The following is a 21771-nucleotide window of genomic DNA, read 5'->3' on the forward strand; positions in this document are numbered from 1 at the left end:
CGCTCCAGTGAGGGGGGAAGGTGTTTACAGCACCAGGCACAAACCCCACATTTACAAAGGTGTTTACAGCACCAGGCACAAACCCCACACTGCAGCAAGGGGGGAAGGTGTTTACAGCACCAGGCACAAACCCCACACTCCAGTGAGAGGGGAAGGTATTTACAGCACCAGGCACAAACCCCACACTCCAGTGAGGGGGGAAGGTATTTACAGCACCAGGCACAAACCCCACACTCCAGCGAGGGGGGAAGGTATTTACAACACCAGGCACAAACCCCACATTTACAAAGGTGTTTACAGCACCAGGTACAAACCCCACACTCCAGCGAGGGGGGAAGGTGTTTACAGCACCAGGCACAAACCCCACACTCCAGCGAGGGGGGAAGGTGTTTACAGCACCAGGCACAAACCCCACACTCCAGTGAGGGGGGAAGGTATTTACAATACCAGGCACAAACCCCACATTTACAAAGGTGTTTACAGCACCAGGTACAAACCCCACACTCCAGCGAGGGGGGAAGGTGTTTACAGCACCAGGTACAAACCCCACACTGCAGCCAGAGGGGAAGGTATTTACAATACCAGGCACAAACCCCACACTCCAGTGAGGGGGGAAGGTGTTTACAGCACCAGGCACAAACCCCACACTCCAGTGAGGGGGGAAGGTGTTTACAGCACCAGGTACAAACCCCACACTGCAGTGAGGGGGAAGGTGTTTACAGCACCAGGCACAAACCCCACATTTACAAAGGGATTTACAGCTGAGCCTCTGCGGGCAGAGGAGTCACAGGGCACTTTGTCCTCTGGGAGAAAGGAGGGCACAGATCACCCCGGGTCACTCGTTCGGCTCCTCGTGGCCTCTGATTAGCACCGGCCCCGGAGGATGGCGGGGGTTCTCTGGGCATTCCTGGGGTTCTGCCACCTCCCTCCTGCTTCTGCTGCACTGGGAAGGTGCCCCAGGAAGGAGGGTGTGGCACCTGGGCCAGGCCCCGCTCTGCCCTCCCCGGCCCCGGAGGCCCCTCCGTGCGTTACCTTGGCCGTTAGTTTGAGGTCGGGACCCCAGAACTGCAGCGTCCCTAGAAATGCAGCTCCCACCATGGCAGGGGTTGTGTTCAGAACGGGTGGAAATCTAAAGCTTGTCTGTGCCCCCGAGTGCCAGTGTCCCCGCAGACTGCACAGCCTGGGGTCTTCTCGGGGCAGGGACACCTCGCTCTGCTCCGGGGCGTGTCCGGCACGGGTGGGGAGGTGGGAGGGCCGTGCTGGGCGCGGACAAGAGCAGTGTGGCACCACTAGGAACGCCCCCACGCTAGGCCCTGACTAAGACAATGCCCCCAGAAGAAGTGAATATGTCTATTGACCGATTGTAAAGGTGAGAGAGGATCTCCAAAGCCCATTGTCACTGCTGCCATCTGAAAGACAGTAAAGACAGAGTTCAGTCTGTTGGAGCTGAGCATTACTACGGCTGTCGTACAAACTCGAGCAGGGCGGCGGCGCAGGGGCACCTGCGGGGAGGCCTCTCCTTCCTCGCTGCCTGGGCCCCGGGACTGTCCGGCGCCGGGGCCCCGCCGAGCCCGGGGTGGGCTCTGCTGCTGCCGCTGCCTGGGGAAGCAGGGTGCTGGGATCCCAGGGGGGACTCAAGGCAACAGAGACCTCTGCGACCGCTGGCGTCGGGTCACCCCCAGCCTTTAAAAAGGAGCCCCCCCCCCCCCCTCGACTAGAGCAGACCCTCAGAACCAGGCACGGCCCCAAGCGGCCTCGGAGCACATCCACGGGCATTCCTCGGACAGAGCCGCCGGCCTGGGCTCTCCTGGCCCGGAGTGACGGCGGCCAGGCGTGTTCCAGAAGCCTCTGAAGGAGGGGAGGGTACACCCCGGGGAAGGGCTCTCCTGGCACGGGCGTTCCAGCGGGAGCGGGAACGGCCAGCGGAGCTTCTCCGGGACCGAGAGCACCTGAGTGCAGGGGAGGGAGAGGGGGCAGGGCTGGGGGGGGGCACGGAGAGGGGGCACGGGGACCCTCCCTCGAGCACAGGAGGCGGTGACAGGACACTGTTCCCAGGATCCCCTCCGGCTTCAGCACCTTAACAAGCGGGAAGTGAAACCCGGGGCGAAGCCTCGGGCCCCTCCCGCCTCAGGGGAGGAGCCCAGGGAGGAGCCAAGGATTTCCTCCCGGCACACGGGCGGCTCTGGGGGCAACTGGAGCAGGTCGGGGGGGGGCCCTGGCGAGCTGCAGGCTCGGGGCTGTGCTCTGGTTCCGAGGGCCCTGAGGACTCCACGGTGTCGGGGGGAGCACGAGGCGGAGGGCGCGGCCCGGGGGGGACCCTCACCTGCAGGTTGGTGAGCTGCTGCTGCTGGTGGGCGATGGTTTGCTTCACCAGCACGCTCTTGATGCTCTGCTCCATCGCGTACTTCTTGGCCTGCGGGGAGATGGGGCGGCTGTGGGGGCTGGCAGCGGCTCCTGTGTCCACGGCCACGGCTGGGAATGGCTCCTGCATCCACTCCCAAACCTGGGAACGGCTCCTGCATCCACGGCCACAGACGGGATTGGCTCCTGCATCCACTGCCACAGCCAGGAGCGGCTCCTGCATCCACTGCCACAGCTGGGAATGGCTCCTGCACCCACTGCCACAACTGGGAATGGCTCCTGCATCCAGTCCCAAACCCGGGAACGGCTCCTGTATCCACTGCCACAGCTGGGAACAGCTCCTGCACCCACTCCCACAGCCAGGAACAGCTCCTGCACCCACTCCCACAGCTGGGAACAGCTCCTGCACCCACTCCCACAGCCAGGAATGGCTCCTGTATCCACTCCCACGGCTGGGAACGGCTCCTGCATCCACTCCCAAACCCAGGAGTGGCTCCTGCATCCACTCCCACAGCCAGGAATGGCTCCTGCATCCACTGCCACAGCTGGGAACAGCTCCTGTATCCAATCCCAAACCTGGGAATGGCTCCTGCATCCAATCCCAAACCCGGGAACGGCTCCTGCATCCACTGCCACAGCCAGGAACGGCTCCTGCATCCACTCCCACAGCTGGGATCGGCTCCTGCATCCACTGCCACAGCTGGGATCGGCTCCTGCATCCACTGCCACAGCCAGGAATGGCTCCTGCATCCACTCCCAAACCCGGGAACGGCTCCTATATCCACTCCCACAGCCAGGAGCAGCTCCTGCACCCACTCCCACAGCCAGGAACGGCTCCTGCATCCAATCCCAAACCCAGGAGCGGCTCCTGCATCCACTCCCACAGCTGGGAACAGCTCCTGCATCCACTGCCACAGCTGGGAACAGCTCCTGCATCCACTGCCACAGCTGGGAACAGCTCCTGCATCCACTCCCAAACCCGGGAACAGCTCCTGCATCCACTCCCACAGCTTGGAATGGCTCCTGCATCCACTCCCACAGCCAGGAACAGCTCCTGCATCCACTCCCACAGCTGGGAACAGCTCCTGCATCCACTGCCACAGCCAGGAATGGCTCCTGTATCCACTGCTGGGATCCCAGAGCCCGACAGGGCCCGGCCCTCAGTGCTGCTGGCAGCTCCCCACAGCCTGGAGCCAGATCCTCACACTCTAGAGCCAGATCCTCACACTCTGGAGCCAGATCCACAGACTCTGGAGCCAGCTCCCCAAAACCTGGAGCCAGCTCCCCACAGCTTGGAGCCAGCTCCCCAAAACCTGGAGCCAGTTCCCCAAAACCTGGAGCCAGTTCCCCACAGCCTGGAACCAGCTCTACATACTCTGGAGCCAGTTCCCCAAAACCTGGAGCCAGCTCCCCACACTCCATAGCCAGCTCCCCACACTCCATAGCCAGCTCCCCACACTCCATAGCCAGCTCCCCACACTCTATAGCCAGCTCCCCACACTCTATAGCCAGCTCCCCACACTCTATAGCCAGCTCCCCACACTCTATAGCCAGCTCCCCACACTCTATAGCCAGCTCCCCACACTCTATAGCCAGCTCCCCACACCCCATAGCCAGCTCCCCACACTCCATAGCCAGCTCCCCACACTCTATAGCCAGCTCCCCACACTCCATAGCCAGCTCCCCACACTCTATAGCCAGCTCCCCACACTCTATAGCCAGCTCCCCACACCCCATAGCCAGCTCCCCACACTCTATAGCCAGCTCCCCACACTCTATAGCCAGCTCCCCACACTCTGTAGCCAGCTCCCCACACTCTATAGCCAGCTCCCCACACTCCATAGCCAGCTCCCCACACTCTATAGCCAGCTCCCCACACTCTATAGCCAGCTCCCCACACTCTATAGCCAGCTCCCCACACTCTGTAGCCAGCTCCCCACACTCTATAGCCAGCTCCCCACACTCTATAGCCAGCTCCCCACACTCTGTAGCCAGCTCCCCACACCCCATAGCCAGCTCCCCACACTCTATAGCCAGCTCCCCACACCCCATAGCCAGCTCCCCACACTCTATAGCCAGCTCCCCACACTCTGTAGCCAGCTCCCCACACTCTATAGCCAGCTCCCCACACTCTATAGCCAGCTCCCCACACCCCATAGCCAGCTCCCCACACTCTATAGCCAGCTCCCCACACCCCATAGCCAGCTCCCCACACTCTATAGCCAGCTCCCCACACTCTGTAGCCAGCTCCCCACACTCTGTAGCCAGCTCCCCACACTCTATAGCCAGCTCCCCACACTCTATAGCCAGCTCCTCACACTCTGTAGCCAGCTCCCCACACCCCATAGCCAGCTCCCCACACTCCATAGCCAGCTCCCCACACTCTATAGCCAGCTCCCCACACTCTGTAGCCAGCTCCCCACACCCCATAGCCAGCTCCCCACACTCTATAGCCAGCTCCCCACACTCTATAGCCAGCTCCCCACACTCTATAGCCAGCTCCCCACACTCTGTAGCCAGCTCCCCACATTCTGTAGCCAGGACAGGTGGGCTGGGAGCCCAGGGAGCCTCATGCCCTGGATTTGGGCTCCCCTGCTCCCCCCATGACCCACCACAGCCCCTTACCTGCGGGCCCAGGGTGGGACACGGGCTCCTCCAGGGCTCTGCTCCCACAGAACTCTGCACAGGGAAGGGAAGGGCCTCCAACCCCCCCCGGACACCCCTGCCCTGGGATCTGCCCTCCCAGCACACCTGGATTGCCCTGGATCTGCTCCCTGAACATCCCAACCCTTCCCTGGATCTGCTCCCTGAACATCCCAACCCTTCCCTGGATCTGCTCCCTGAACATCCCAACTCTGGATCTGCTCCCTGAACATCCCAACTCTGGATCTGCTCCCTGAACATCCCAACCCTGGATCTGCTCCCTGAACATCCCAACTCTGGATCTGCTCCCTGAACATCCCAACCCTTCCCTCTGGATCTGCTCCCTGAACATCCCAACTCTGGATCTGCTCCCTGAACATCCCAGCTCTGGATCTGCTCCCTGAACATCCCAACTCTGGATCTGCTCCCTGAACATCCCAACCCTTCCCTCTGGATCTGCTCCCTGAACATCCCAACTCTGGATCTGCTCCCTGAACATCCCAGCTCTGGATCTGCTCCCTGAACATCCCAGCTCTGGATCTGCTCCCTGAACATCCCAACTCTGGATCTGCTCCCTGAACATCCCAACCCTTCCCTGGATCTGCTCCCTGAACATCCCAACTCTGGATCTGCTCCCTGAACATCCCAACTCTGGATCTGCTCCCTGAACATCCCAACTCTGGATCTGCTCCCTGAACATCCCAGCTCTGGATCTGCTCCCTGAACATCCCAACTCTGGATCTGCTCCCTGAACATCCCAACCCTTCCCTCTGGATCTGCTCCCTGAACATCCCAACTCTGGATCTGCTCCCTGAACATCCCAACTCTGGATCTGCTCCCTGAACATCCCAACTCTGGATCTGCTCCCTGAACATCCCAACCCTTCCCTCTGGATCTGCTCCCTGAACATCCCAACTCTGGATCTGCTCCCTGAACATCCCAACCCTTCCCTCTGGATCTGCTCCCTGAACATCCCAACCCTTCCCTCTGGATCTGCTCCCTGAACATCCCAACCCTTCCCTGGATCTGCTCCCTGAACATCCCAACCCTTCCCTGGATCTGCTCCCTGAACATCCCAACCCTTCCCTGGATCTGCTCCCTGAACATCCCAACTCTGGATCTGCTCCCTGAACATCCCAACCCTGGATCTGCTCCCTGAACATCCCAACCCTTCCCTCTGGATCTGCTCCCTGAACATCCCAACCCTGGATCTGCTCCCTGAACATCCCAACTCTGGATCTGCTCCCTGAACATCCCAACTCTGGATCTGCTCCCTGAACATCCCAACCCTTCCCTCTGGATCTGCTCCCTGAACATCCCAACTCTGGATCTGCTCCCTGAACATCCCAACTCTGGATCTGCTCCCTGAACATCCCAACTCTGGATCTGCTCCCTGAACATCCCAACTCTGGATCTGCTCCCTGAACATCCCAGCTCTGGATCTGCTCCCTGAACATCCCAACTCTGGATCTGCTCCCTGAACATCCCAACCCTTCCCTCTGGATCTGCTCCCTGAACATCCCAACTCTGGATCTGCTCCCTGAACATCCCAACCCTTCCTTGGATCTGCTCCCTGAACATCCCAGCTCTGGATCTGCTCCCTGAACATCCCAGCTCTGGATCTGCTCCCTGAACATCCCAACTCTGGATCTGCTCCCTGAACATCCCTAGGACAGAGCTTTTCCCACATGGATTCTCCTAGGATAGAGCTCTTCCCACAGGGAACAGAAATATTCTGGGATATAAGGGAATGTAGATATTCTGGGATATAAGGGAATAGAGATACTCTGGGATATAAGGGAATAGAGACATTCTGGGATACAAAGGAATACAGATGATATTCTGGGATATAAGGGAATAGAGATATTCCGGGATATAAGGGAGCACAGATGATATTCTGGGATATAAGGGAACAGAGATATTCTGGGATATATGGGAACACAGATATCCTGGGATATAAGGGAATAGAGATATCCTGGGATATAAGGGAATAGAGATATTCTGGGATATAAGGGAATAGAAATATCCTGGGATATAAGGGAATAGAGATATCCTGGGATATAAGGGAATAGAGATATTCTGGGATATAAGGGAATAGAGATATCCTGGGATATAAGGGAATAGAGATATCCTGGGATATAAGGGAATAGAGATATTCTGGGATATAAGGGAACACAGATACTCTGGGATATAAGGGAATAGAGATATTCTGGGATATAAGGGAATAGAGATATTCTGGGATATAAGGGAATAGAAATATTCTGGGATATAAGGGAATAGAAATATTCTGGGATATAAAGGGATACAGATGATATTCTGGGATATAAGGGAACACAGATACTCTGGGATATAAGGGAATAGAGATGATATTCTGGGATATAAGGGAACACAGATACTCTGGGATATAAGGGAATAGAGATATCCTGGGATATAAGGGAATAGAGATATTCTGGGATATAAGGGAATAGAGATACTCTGGGATATAAAGGAACACAGATACTCTGGGATATAAGGGAACAGAGATATTCTGGGATATAAGGGAACACAGATATTCTGGGATATAAGGGAATAGAGATATCCTGGGATATAAGGGAATACAGATATTCTGGGATATAAGGGAATAGAAATATTCTGGGATATAAGGGAATAGAGATGATATTCTGGGATATAAGGGAATAGAGATATCCTGGGATATAAGGGAATAGAGATATTCTGGGATATAAGGGAATAGAAATATCCTGGGATATAAGGGAATAGAGATATCCTGGGATATAAGGGAATAGAAATATTCTGGGATATAAGGGAATAGAAATATCCTGGGATATAAAGGGATACAGATGATATTCTGGGATATAAGGGAATGCAGATACTCTGGGATATAAGGGAATACAGATGATATTCTGGGATATAAGGGAACACAGATACTCTGGGATATAAGGGAATGCAGATACTCTGGGATATAAGGGAATACAGATACTCTGGGATATAAGGGAATACAGATGATATTCTGGGATATAAGGGAACACAGATACTCTGGGATATAAGGGAATGCAGATACTCTGGGATATAAGGGAATACAGATACTCTGGGATATAAGGGAATAGAGATGATATTCTGGGATATAAGGGAATGCAGATACTCTGGGATATAAGGGAATAGAGATGATATTCTGGGATATAAGGGAACACAGATACTCTGGGATGTGGAGCTGACCCCAATCCCAATCCCAATCCTGGCTGCTCCCCTTGGCACTCACACCCCATCCCTGACTCACACTCCTCATCCTATTTCTGTCCTGAACCAAACCCACTCTTCCAACCCCCAAAACATCCCTGAACCCCCGAGCAGGACAAGGGATCCCTGGGCAGGGCCGTGGGACCCCTGGGAAGGCCACGATCCCCCCCCAAATTCCTGCTCCCTCTGGCCCCAGCGGCGGCAGAGGCTCAACAAACAACCCCCCCCCCCAGAGCAGACCCCCCCCAGACAAAGGGGATCCCCCCTCCCAGAGCAGACCCTCCCCAAACAAAGGGGATCCCCCCCCACAGAGCAGACCCTCCCCAAACAAAGGGGATCCCCCCTCCCAGAGCAGACCCTCCCCAAACAAAGGGGATCCCCCCTCCCAGAGCAGACCCCCCCCAACCAGAGGGGATCCCCCTGGACCGAGTGCCTCACCTTCTGGAGAGCTTCCTGCTGCTCGGGGGTCAGGGGGGGCAGTCCCAGCTTGGCCGCCGTGCTCTGCCCGTTCTCCAGCTTGAGGGACTCCGGCCCCTGCGGAGACACAGAGGGAAACTGGGAAACTGGGAAGGGACCGGGAAAACTGGCCCCAAGAAAGTGTCCCCAGGGAAGGGACCTGGGAAAGTGACCCCAGGAAAAGTGTCCCCCAGGGAAGGGACCTGGAAAAGTGTCCCCAGGGAAGGGACCTGGAAAAGTGTCCCCAGGGAAGGGACCTGGAAAAGTGACCCCAGGGAAGGGACCTGGAAAAGTGTCCCCAGGAAAAGTGTCCCCAGGGCAGGGACCTGGGAAAGTGTCCCCAGGGCAGGGATCTGGAAAAGTGTCCCCAGGAAAAGTGTCCCCAGGGAAGGGACCTGGGAAAGTGACCCCAGGGAAGGGACCTGGAAAAGTGTCCCCAGGGAAGGGACCTGGAAAAGTGTCCCCAGGGAAGGGACCTGGAAAAGTGTCCCCAGGGAAGGGACCTGGAAAAGTGACCCCAGGGAAGGGACCTGGAAAAGTGTCCCCAGGAAAAGTGTCCCCAGGGCAGGGACCTGGGAAAGTGTCCCCAGGGCAGGGATCTGGAAAAGTGTCCCCAGGAAAAGTGTCCCCAGGGAAGGGACCTGGGAAAGTGACCCCAGGGAAGGGACCTGGAAAAGTGTCCCCAGGGAAGGGACCTGGAAAAGTGTCCCCAGGGAAGGGACCTGGAAAAGTGACCCCAGGGAAGGGACCTGGAAAAGTGACCCCAGGGAAGGGACCTGGAAAAGTGTCCCCAGGAAAAGTGTCCCCAGGGCAGGGACCTGGGAAAGTGTCCCCAGGGCAGGGATCTGGAAAAGTGTCCCCAGGAAAAGTGTCCCCAGGGAAGGGACCTGGAAGTGTCCCCCAGGGAAGGGACCTGGAAAAGTGTCCCCAGGGCAGGGATCTGGGAAAGTGTTCCCAGGGAAGGGACCTGGAAAAGTGTCCCCAGGGAAGGGACCTGGAAGTGTCCCCCAGGGAAGGGACCTGGAAAAGTGTCCCCAGGAAAAGTGTCCCCAGGGAAGGGACCTGGGAAAGTGTCCCCAGGGCAGGGATCTGGAAAAGTGTCCCCAGGAAAAGTGTCCCCAGGGAAGGGACCTGGAAAAGTGTCCCCAGGGAAGGGACCTGGAAAAGTGTCCCCAGGGAAGGGACCTGGGAAAGTGTCCCCAGGGCAGGGATCTGGAAAAGTGTCCCCAGGAAAAGTGTCCCCAGGGAAGGGACCTGGGAAAGTGTCCCCAGGGCAGGGATCTGGAAAAGTGTCCCCAGGAAAAGTGTCCCCAGGGAAGGGACCTGGGAAAGTGACCCCAGGGAAGGGACCTGGAAAAGTGTCCCCAGGAAAAGTGTCCCCAGGGCAGGGACCTGGAAAAGTGACCCCAGGGAAGGGACCTGGGAAAGTGACCCCAGGGAAGGGATCTGGGAAAGTGACCCCAGGGAAGGGATCTGGGAAACTGTTCCCAGGGCAGGGATCTGGAAAAGTGTCCCCAGGGAAGGGACCTGGAAAAGTGTCCCCAGGGAAGGGACCTGGAAAAGTGACCCCCAGGGAAGGGACCTGGAAAAGTGACCCCAGGAAAAGTGTCCCCCAGGGAAGGGACCTGGAAAAGTGTTCCCAGGGAAGGGACCTGGAAAACTGTCCCCAGGGAAGGGACCTGGAAAAGTGTCCCCAGGGCAGGAACCTGGCCCTGCCTCCCCAGAGCCCAAAGCACTTGGGGTCAGGATGTCCCAGAGGGATAAAACCCTCCCCAGAACCCAAAGCACTTGGGGTCAGGATGTCCCAGAGGGATAAAACCCCTCCCCAAACCCACTGGGGAGTCAGGGAAAGCAGTTCATGTTCCCCTCCCTCCCTGTGGGAAGAGCCATCCCAGCAATCCCACAAACCACTGGATGTGCTGGGCACTCACAGAGCTCCCCAAGCCCCAGGTTTTCAGGGATCAGGCACTGGGATAATCCCCATCCTGGCTCACACCAACAGCTCCAATTCCATGTCCCCAGCCGTGGTCCCCTCCCTCCCGGCTCTGCCACCCCCCCTTTTCCAAGTGCCCTTTTTGGATCCTCCTCTGGGACTTTCCCAAATCCCGGACTCATGGAATGGTTTGGAAGCACCTCAAAGCACCTCCCAGCACCCCAGGCTGCTCCAACCCGGCCTTGGACACTCCCAGGGATCCAGGGGCAGGAAGAGCTGCCCTTCCCTTCCCACCCTGCCCATCCCGGGATCCTGGGATCCATCCCCAATCCTGGGATCCATCCCCAATCCTGGGATCCATCCCCAACCCTGGGATCCATCCCCAACCCTGGGATCCATCCCCAATCCTGGGATCCATCCCCAATCCCGGGGTACATCCCCAACCCTGGGATATATCCCCAATCCTGGGATCCATCCCCAATCCTGGGATCCATCCCCAATCCTGGGATCCATCCCCAATCCTGGGATCCATCCCCAATCCTGGGATCCATCCCCAATCCCGGGGTACATCCCCAATCCTGGGATCCATCCCCAATCCTGGGATCCATCCCCAATCCTGGGATCCATCCCCAATCCCGGGATCCATCCCCAATCCTGGGATCCATCCCCAATCCTGGGATCCATCCCCAATCCCGGGGTACATCCCCAATCCTGGGATCCATCCCCAATCCTGGGATCCATCCCGAATCCTGGGATCCATCCCGAATCCTGGGATCCATCCCCAATCCTGGGATCCATCCCCAATCCTGGGATCCATCCCCAATCCCGGGATCCATCCCCAATCCTGGGATCCATCCCCAATCCTGGGATCCATCCCCAACCCTGGGATCCATCCCCAACCCTGGGATCCATCCCCAATCCTGGGATCCATCCCCAATCCTGGGATCCATCCCCAATCCTGGGATCCATCCCGAATCCTGGGATCCATCCCCAATCCTGGGATCCATCCCCAATCCTGGGATCCATCCCCAGTCCTGGGATCCATCCCCAATCCCGGGATCCATCCCCAATCCTGGGGTACATCCCCAATCCTGGGATCCATCCCCAATCCTGGGATCCATCCCCAATCCTGGGGTACATCCCCAATCCTGGGATACATCCATGGTTCCCACAGAATTCCACAGCACAATTCCCCTGGGAAGAACCCAGGAGTGATCCATGGCTCCCACAGAATTCCTCAGCACACATCCCCGGGAAGAACCCAGGAGTGATCCATGGCTCCCACAGAATTCCTCAGCACACATCCCAGGAAGAACCCAGGGATCCAGGGCTGATCCAGGGATGATCCACGGATCCCACAGAATTCCACAGCCCACATCCCCTGGGAAGAACCCAGATCCATGGCTCCCACAGGAATTCCTCAGCACACATTCCCTGGGAAGAACCCAGATCCATGGCTCCCACAGGAATTCCTCAGCACACATTCCCTGGGAAGAACCCAGGAGGGATCCATGGCTCCCAAAGAATTCCTCAGCACACATCCCTGGGAAGAACCCAGGGCTGATCCATGGTTCCCACAGAATTCCTGAACACACATCCCTGGGAAGAGCCCAGGGATCCAGGAGTGATCCAGGGATCCAGGGTTGATCCATGGCTCCCACAGAATTCCTCAGCACACAGCCCTCTGGGAAGAACTCAGGGATCCAGGAGTGATCCAGGGATCCAGGGCTGATCCATGGCTCCCACAGAATTCCTCAGCACACATCCCCAGGAAGAACCCAGGAGGGATCCACAGCTCCCACAGGAATTCCCAAGGACACATCCCCTGGGAAGAACCCAGGGATCCAGGAGTGATCCAGGGATCCGGGGCTGATCCACGGATCCCACAGGAATTCCTCAGCACACATCCCCTGCGAAGAACCCAGGGATCCAGGGCTCCATCCCTGGGCTCCATCCCTGGGCTCCATCCCTGCTCCAGCTCCATCCCTGCTCCAGCTCCATCCCTGGGCTCCATCCCTGCTCCAGCTCCATCCCTGCTCCAGCTCCATCCCTGCTCCAGCTCCATCCCTGCTCCAGATCCATCCCTGCTCCAGCTCCATCCCTGCTCCAGATCCATCCCTGGGCTCCATCCCTGCTCCAGTTCCATCCCTGCTCCAGTTCCATCCCTGCTCCAGTTCCATCCCTGCTCCAGCTCCATCCCTGCTCCAGTTCCATCCCTGCTCCAGCTCCATCCCTGCTCCAGCTCCATCCCTGCTCCAGATCCATCCCTGGGCTCCATCCCTGCTCCAGCTCCATCCCTGCTCCAGCTCCATCCCTGCTCCAGCTCCATCCCTGGGCTCCATCCCTGGGCTCCATCCCTGCTCCAGCTCCATCCCTGCTCCAGCTCCATCCCTGGGCTCCATCCCTGCTCCAGCTCCATCCCTGGGCTCCATCCCTGCTCCAGCTCCATCCCTGGGCTCCATCCCTGCTCCAGCTCCATCCCTGCTCCAGCTCCATCCCTGCTCCAGCTCCATCCCTGGGCTCCATCCCTGCTCCAGCTCCATCCCTGGGCTCCATCCCTGCTCCAGTTCCATCCCTGCTCCAGCTCCATCCCTGGGTTCCATCCCTGCTCCAGTTCCATCCCTGGGCTCCATCCCTGTTCCAGCTCCATCCCTGCTCTGACTCCATCCCTGCTCCAGCTCCATTCCTGCAGCACCTCGTGAGCCAGCAGCTCCAGAATCATGGAATCATGGAATGGTTTGGGTGGGAAGGGCCCTTAAAGCCCCGGGCAGGGACACCTCCTGCTCCAACCCGGCCTTGGGCCCTTCCAGGGATGGGGCAGGGGGTGCAACTGGAGGGGATTTAGGATCCCTCCCATTCCAAACCGGGCTGGGATTCCGGGATTCCCCGACTGACCCTGCCAGGTTCCTTCCAGAGGGCACAGGCCAAGGGAATTCCAGCCAGCCTCCCGAGAGAGTTCCCCCTTGTCCGGCAGGGAAGGAGAACCCAGCTGGGATTTAGGGATGCAGGAGGAAGGAGAACCCAGCTGGGATTTAGGGATGCAGGAGAAGGAGAACCCAGCTGGGATTTAGGGATGCAGGAGGAAGGAGAACCCAGCTGGGATTTAGGGATGCAGGAGAAGGAGAACCCAGCTGGGATTTAGGGATGCAGGAGGAAGGAGAACCCAGCTGGGATTTAGGGATGCAGGAGAAGGAGAGGCACTGAGCAGGGAATTCCAGGCGCGATTCCCCGGGAACGCCGAGATTCCATGGGAATTCCAGGCGCAATTCCCCAGGAACGCCGAGATTCCATGGGAATTCCAGGCGCAATTCCCCGGGAACACAGAGATTCCATGGGAATTCCAGGTGCAATTCCCTGGGAATTCCAGGTGCGATTCCCTGGGAACACAGAGATTCCATGGGAATTCCAGGCACAATTCCCTGGGAACGCCGAGATTCCATGGGAATTCCAGGCTCAATTTCCTGGGAATTCCAGGCACAATTCCCTGGGAACGCAGAGATTCCATGGGAATTCCAGGTGCAATTCCCTGGGCCCTGCTACCCTGGGAATGCAGAGATTCCATGGGAATTCCAGGCGCAATTCCCTGGGAATTCCAGGTGCGATTCCCTGGGAACACAGAGATTCCATGGGAATTCCAGGCACAATTCCCCGGGAACGCCGAGATTCCATGGGAATTCCAGGCTCAATTTCCTGGGAATTCCAGGCACAATTCCCTGGGAACGCAGAGATTCCATGGGAATTCCAGGTGCAATTCCCTGGGCCCTGCTACCCTGGGAATGCAGAGATTCCATGGGAATTCCAGGCGCAATTCCCTGGGAATTCCAGGTGCGATTCCCTGGGAACACAGAGATTCCATGGGAATTCCAGGCACAATTCCCCGGGAACGCCGAGATTCCATGGGAATTCCAGGCTCAATTTCCTGGGAATTCCAGGCACAATTCCCTGGGAACGCCGAGATTCCATGGGAATTCCAGGTGCAATTCCCTGGGAACGCAGAGATTCCATGGGAATTCCAGGTGCAATTCCCTGGGCCCTGCTACCCCGGGAGCGCAGAGATTCCATGGGAATTCCAGGCGCAATTCCCTGGGAATTCCAGGCGCGATTCCCCGGGAACGCAGAGATTCCATGGGAATTCCAGGCGCCATTCCCCGGGAACGCCGAGATTCCATGGGAATTCCAGGCTCAATTCCCTGGGAATTCCAGGTACAATTCCCTGGGAACGCCGAGATTCCCTGGGAATTCCAGGCGCCATTCCCTGGGAATTCCAGGTGCAATTCCCCGGGAATGCCGAGATCCCCTGGGAATTCCAGGCGCCATTCCCTGGGCCCTGCTCTGTCCCGCAGCACAAACCCTGCCCTGCCCGGAGCAGCAGCCCCGGGAACGAGGAGCTGGGTTTGTTTTCCGAACTCCTCCGGATCAGGAGGGAAGAGGGAACGTGGGGAGTCCGGAAGGGACCCTCCTTGCCTGCTCCAGGCTGGGAAAACACATCCCACAGCCAGTGGGGCTGAGCCCTGGGTCACAGACAGACAGACAGACAGACAGACAGACAGGCAGCCCACGGGCTCCGGTCCTGCCCCTCATTCCCAGCGTTCCCCCAGGAAACCTCCCAGTGCAGCGGATCGGGGAAATACAGACAGGAAAGGAAGTGGGAGTGACTGGTGCTCACCCCCAGCTCATTCCCCGGGGATCCCCAAAAGGAATCCCAGGACGTTTATTCAGGGATCCAAATCGGCCCCCCTGGAGCAAGGCAGGAGCAGCTCTGGAACTGGAGCCGTTCCTCAGGGAGATCCCACGTTTCCCATGGAAACAGCGAGGGGTGAGGGAACACAGACCCCACCGACAAACCCCCGCGGATCCCGCCCAGAATTCCAGGGGATCGGGGGATCCCCGGGTGTTCCCAGGCCCCTTCCCCGGCTCGGTATTCCCAGAGCAATTCCCACTGAGCCAGGAACCAGCCGAGCAGCCCCGGGGAAGCACTTCCACTGCTGGATTCCAGGGTGAATCCCGTTCCCTGCAGATCCCCAGGATCCCGTTCCCTGCAGATCCCGTTCCCTGCAGATCCCCGGGATCCCGTTCCCTGCAGATCCCCGGGATCCCGTTCCCTGCAGATCCCGTTCCCTGCAGATCCCCGGGATACCGTTCCCTGCACACCCCGGGGATCCCGTTCCCTGCACACCCCGGGGATCCCGTTCCCTGCACACCCCTGGAATGCCCATTCCCATTGCCGTTCCCATTCCCATTCCCGTTCCCGTTCCCATTCCCACTCCCGGCGGGGCGGTCGCCCAGGACTGGCGGAGGGAAGGGAGGAGGGAATCGGCACCCGTTCTGCACGGAGGGCGGCGGGGCGGGAGCCGAGGCGCGGCGCAGACCCCTCTCTTCTTCTCCTCCCCCTCCCCTTCCCCTCAGGGCCCCTCAGAGCGCGGCGCCCCCGCCGCTCCCCCGCCGCTCCCCCCGCGGGCCCGGCCCGGGCGGGGAACCCTCGGCCGCCGCCTCGGCCGCGCCCCCTTCGCTCTCCCGCCTCCCCATCCCGCTGCCCCGGCCCGCGGAGACCCCCGTGAGCCCCGCGGGGACCCCCGAGGAGCCGCCCCGGCCCGGCCCGGCCCCGCCGCTCCCTCACCAGCGCCATCGGCGTTGTCGCCGCCATCTTGTCCTCCCCGGCTCCGCGCGCGGCTCTCGCGAGAGCTCCGGCGGCGCGCGCGCGGGAAACCGGGAGGCGGGAACCTCACGGGGGGGGGGGAGCTATCGCGAGAGTTCGGGGTGGGGAGTCATGTGACCGGAGCGGGTGGCAAGATGGCGCCGCCCAGGCGCGGGTGTCGCTGGAACCGCGACCGGCCCGAGGGGTCCCCGTGTGACACCCCGGGAGTTTGGGGGTCCCCAGGGGATCTCGGCTGGACCCCGGCTCGGCTACTGCGGCCTCAGCGCCGCTGGGTCGGTGCTGGGACGCTAGGACTGGAGGCGGCAGAGCCGGAGGCCTCCGGAACGTCCAAAGCACGGGCAGGGCCGTAACGGATAAAACGGGATAAACCCGGATAAACCGGGATAAAACCGGATAAAACAGGCCAAAAACACGGGCCCGCCTTGTACCGGGTGGCCCTTGGTAGCAGCCGGAGGGGAGAGCCCCGGGCGGCCGCCGGTACCGGCCGTGGGCACCGGGAGGTGCTGGATGTGCCCCGGGAGAACGGATCGGGATCGTCTCCTGGGCACTGGAGAGAAATGTCCCCGTCCCAGTGTCCCCACCCCAGTGTCCCCACCCTGTCCCTTCCCTTGGTTCTTTCCCAGGGGATCCGATCCCTGGTGCCCAAATTTAACTCCAGGGCCGAGGTCAGACCCCGGGGATGGAGCCGGGCTGGGAGAGCCGGGAATGTTCACCTGGAGAACGGAAGGATCCAGGGAGACCTTGGAGCACATTCCAGGGCCTGAAGGGGCTCCGGGAGAGCTGGAGAGGGACTGGGGACAAGGGCTGGAGGGACAGCACACAGGGAATGGCTTCCCAGGGTTGGGTGGGATATTGGGAAGGAATTCCTGGCTGGGAGGGTGGGGAGGGGCTGGGATGGAATTCCCCGAGGAGCCGTGGCTGCCCCTGGATCCCTGGGAGTGTCCCAGGGCAGGTTGGATCCCCCTGGGGTAGCAGAAGGTGTCCCTGTCTCTGGGGGGGTCTGTGAGGTCCCTCCATCCCAACCCATCCCGGAATTCCACGACTCTGTGCCAGGGGCTGGAGGTGCAGCTCTGGAATGACCCCCGGCTGTCCCTGGATCCGGGACAAGGAGCTCAGCAGGACTCGGGGGGGGCCTCATCCGGCACCTCGGGAGCGGAACCGGCCCCGGGGTCTCGAGTCCCCTCCGTGGAGGAGCCGCAGGGATGAGGAAAGACCGGGAGGAATTCACGGATCCCACGAGTTTTATCAAGGATTTCGGGAGCTGGGGCCACTAAAGGGGGCTGAACACCTGCTCCTGGTGAGGGGGCCTCGTGCTCCCAAATCACCCCCGGAAAGGGAAAGGGCAGGAATTCCATCCCCTTTCTCTGGGCAGACCGGGAATTCTGATTAGACCAGGAATTCCATCCCCTTTCTCTGGGCAGACCAGGAATTCCGATTAGACCAGGAATTCTCATTAGACCAGGAATTCCATCCCCATCCTCTGGGCAGACCAGGAATTCTGATTAGACCAGGAATTCCAATTAGACCACGAATTCCATTCCCATCCTCTGGGCAGACCAGGAATTCTGATTAGACCAGGAGTTCTGATTAGACCAGGAATTCCGATTAGACCAGGAATTCCATCCCCATTCTCTGGGCAGACCAGGAATTCTGATTAGACCAGGAATTCCAATTAGACCAGGAATTCCAATTAGACCAGGAATTCCGATTAGACCAGGAATTCCATCCCCATCCTCTGGGCAGACCGGGAATTCTGATTAGACCAGGAATTCCATCCCCATTCTCTGGGCAGACTCTGGTACCAGTATCCCAGGGCACGTCCCCTCTCCCATGTGCCAGGAGGGTCTGGAGCAGGACCAGGAATCTTCTCCCTGTTCCTGTGGGAGGCCCCGGAGCCGGGGCTGGATCTGCTCCAGAGATCCGGTGACACAAACCTGTGGGACACGCTGGGAAGTGGGAAATTCCACTGGAACACGGGGACACGTGTTGGGCTTTATCCGAGTGGCTGGACAGGGATGGGGCCGGGGAGGATCCCACAAATCCCACGGGGCTGGAAGGGACATCCCAAATCTCCCGTGATCCCATCCAGCTTCATTCCCACCTCAGCCTGGGGGGTACTGGGGTGTACTGGGAACATCCTGTGGGTACTGGGAACGCTCTGGGAATTCCCGTGCAGGGAATTCCGGGGCGGGAGGCGCCGCGTTAATCCCGTTAATCCCTGGATTCTGCGGTGGGAGTTAAGGGAGCCGTGAGCAGGGGCTGGGATGGGCCGGAGTGTCCCAGGCTGCAGAGCCCGGGGCCCGCCCTGGACACGGGGATTTGGGAATCGGCAGCTGGGGCGTTCCCCGGATCCCTCCTGTGCCCGGGGGCCCGTGGAACTCCGGGAATCTGCTTCCCACCTGCCCGGGGGGCGCGGGAGGAATGACGAGGGTTGGACGCGGGGCGTTCCCGTGGGATCAGCGGCTGCCGGCGGCTTTATTTCATCTCTCGGGGGGGAACTTGGCACGGCCGGGAAAGCAGCTCCAGCTGGGAATGCTGCACGAGCCGGGAATGCTGCAGGAACCGGGAATGCTGCATCAGCTGGGAAAGCAGCCCCAGCCGGGAATGCTGCATGAGCCGGGAATGCTGCACGAGCCCGGAATGCTGCACGAGCTGGGAATGCTGCATCAGCTGGGAATGCTGCAGGAACCGGGAATGGAGCATGGGATGGGAATGGAGCACGAGCCAGGAATGCTGCACCAGCTGGGAAAGCAGCCCCAGCTGGGAATGCTACACGAGCCGGGAATGCTGCACGAGCTGGGAATGCTGCACGAGCCCAGAATGCTGCATGAGCTGGGAATGGAGCACGGGACGGGAATGGAACATGGGATGGGAATGGAACATGGGATGGGAATGGAGCACGGGACGGGAATGGAACATGGGATGGGAATGGAGCACGGGATGGGAATGGAGCACGGAGTGGGAATGGAGCACGGGGTGGGAATGGAACATGGGATGGGAATGGAGCATGGGATGGGAATGGAGCATGGGATGGGAATGGAGCACGGGACGGGAATGGAACATGGGATGGGAATGGAGCATGGGATGGGAATGGAGCACGGGATGGGAATGGAGCACGGGGTGGGAATGGAGCACGGGGTGGGAATGGAGCATGGGATGGGAATGGAGCCTGGGATGGGAATGGAGCATGGGATGGGAATGGAGCACGGGATGGGAATGGAGCACGGGATGGGAATGGAGCACAGGATGGGAATGGAGCACAGGATGGGAATGGAGCACGGGATGGGAATGGAGCCTGGGATGGGAATGGAGCACGGGATGGGAATGGAGCACAGGATGGGAATGGAGCCTGGGATGGGAATGGAGCACGGGATGGGAATGGAGCACAGGATGGGAATGGAGCACGGGATGGGAATGGAGCACGGTCTGGGAATGCAGCACGAGGTGGCAGCGCAGCTCCCGAGCACGGACACAATCCCGGCGGGATCCGGCACCGCGCTGAGCGCTGGCACAGAGAGTGACACTGGCACAGAGAGTGACACTGGCACAGAGTGACACTGGCACAGAGTGACACTGGCACAGAGAGTGACACTGGCACAGAGTGACACTGGCACAGAGTGACACTGGTACAGAGAGTGACACTGGCACAGAGAGTGACACTGGCACAGAGTGACACTGGTACAGAGAGTGACACTGGCACAGAGTGTGACACTGGCACAGAGAGTGACACTGGCACAGAGTGACACTGGCACAGAGTGACACTGGTACAGAGAGTGACACTGGCACAGAGAGTGACACTGGCACAGAGTGACACTGGTACAGAGTGACACTGGCACAGAGTGACACTGGTACAGAGAGTGACACTGGCACAGAGAGTGACACTGGCACAGAGTGACACTGGTACAGAGTGACACTGGCACAGAGTGACACTGGTACAGAGTGACACTGGTACAGAGTGACACTGGCACAGAGTGACACTGGCACAGAGAGTGACACTGGCACAGAGTGACACTGGCACAGAGAGTGACACTGGCACAGAGTGTGACACTGGCACAGAGAGTGACACTGGCACAGAGTGACACTGGTACAGAGTGTGACACTGGCACAGAGAGTGACACTGGCACAGAGAGTGACACTGGCACAGAGTGTGACACTGGCACAGAGAGTGACACTGGCACAGAGTGACACTGGCACAGAGAGTGACACTGGCACAGAGTGTGACACTGGCACAGAGAGTGACACTGGCACAGAGTGACACTGGTACAGAGTGTGACACTGGCACAGAGTGACACTGGCACAGAGAGTGACACTGGCACAGAGAGTGACACTGGCACGGAGAGTGACACTGGCACAGAGAGTGACACTGGCACGGAGTGTGACACTGGCACAGAGAGTGACACTGGCACGGAGAGTGACACTGGCACAGAGTGACACTGGCACAGTGTGACACTGGCACAGAGTGACACTGGCACAGAGTGACACTGGCACAGAGTGTGACACTGGCACAGAGTGACACTGGCACAGAGTGACACTGGCACAGAGTGTGACACTGGCACAGAGTGACACTGGCACGGAGTGTGACACTGGCACAGAGTGTGACACTGGCACACAGAGTGACACTGGCACAGAGAGTGTGACACTGGCACAGAGAGTGTGACACTGGCACACAGAGTGACACTGGCACAGAGAGTGTGACACTGGCACACAGAGTGACACTGGCACAGAGAGTGACACTGGCACAGAGTGACACTGGCACAGAGTGTGACACTGGCACAGAGTGACACTGGCACAGAGTGACACTGGCACAGGGGGAAACGCTGGCACAGCACCGCGGCACCGGACAGAGCACTGGCACCAAGCACTGGCACAGAGAGCGAGGCTGGCACAGCCCAGGGCATGGCACAGCATGGAGCACCAGCACAGGCCAGAGCCAGACTGCCCTGGCACAGCACCAGCATGGGACAGAGCCAGATTGCCCTGGCACTGCAGGCACAGCACCAGCACAGAGCTCTGGCACAGCACGGAACAGTGGCACAGCACGGAGCAGGATGGCAGAGCCAGACTGGCCTGGCACAGCAGGAGCAGCAGCACCAGCACAGAACGCTGGCACAGCACAGAGCAGGATGGCAGAGCCAGACTGCCCTGGCACAGCAGGAGCAGCACCAGCACAGAACGCTGGCACAGCACAGAGCACCAGCACAGCACACAGCAGGATGGCACAGCCGGTTTCCCCTGGCACAGGGGGAGCAGCAGGAGCAGCACCAGCACAGAACGCTGGCACGGCACGGAACGGTGGCACAGCACAGAGCAGGATGGCAGAGCCAGACTGCCCTGGCACAGCAGGAGCAGCAGCAGCACCAGCACAGAACGCTGGCACAGCACAGAGTGCTGGCACAGCACAGAGCAGGATGCCAGATTCCCCTGGCACAGCAGAAGCAGCAGGAGCAGCACCAGCACAGAGCTCTGGCACGGCACAGAACACTGGCAC

At 59.4% G+C, this 21771-nt stretch overlaps 1 protein-coding gene across 3 annotated transcripts in view; it reads right to left on the reverse strand.

Annotated features, from left to right (window-relative positions):
* LOC116797890 (poly(U)-binding-splicing factor PUF60) overlaps nt 1-16308 on the reverse strand; it is a 37232-nt gene extending 20924 nt beyond the window's left edge. For 2 of the 3 annotated variants that reach the window (XM_032709817.1, XM_032709808.1), the window contains exons 1-4: nt 16245-16308; nt 8677-8772; nt 2324-2413; nt 1359-1409 (exon numbers count right to left, since the gene is read on the reverse strand). In XM_032709817.1, coding sequence (XP_032565708.1) covers nt 1359-1409; nt 2324-2413; nt 8677-8772; nt 16245-16271 — 264 coding nt within the window. In that variant the 5' untranslated portion in view covers nt 16272-16308. The remainder of the gene's footprint in view (nt 1-1358; nt 1410-2323; nt 2414-8676; nt 8773-16244) is intronic. The other variant, XM_032709827.1, reaches the window with a different exon arrangement.
* Between the last annotated feature and the right edge of the window lie 5463 nt (nt 16309-21771).

Source organism: Chiroxiphia lanceolata, chromosome 1, assembly GCF_009829145.1.
Source record: "Chiroxiphia lanceolata isolate bChiLan1 chromosome 1, bChiLan1.pri, whole genome shotgun sequence".
Lineage (NCBI taxonomy): Eukaryota > Metazoa > Chordata > Aves > Passeriformes > Pipridae > Chiroxiphia > Chiroxiphia lanceolata.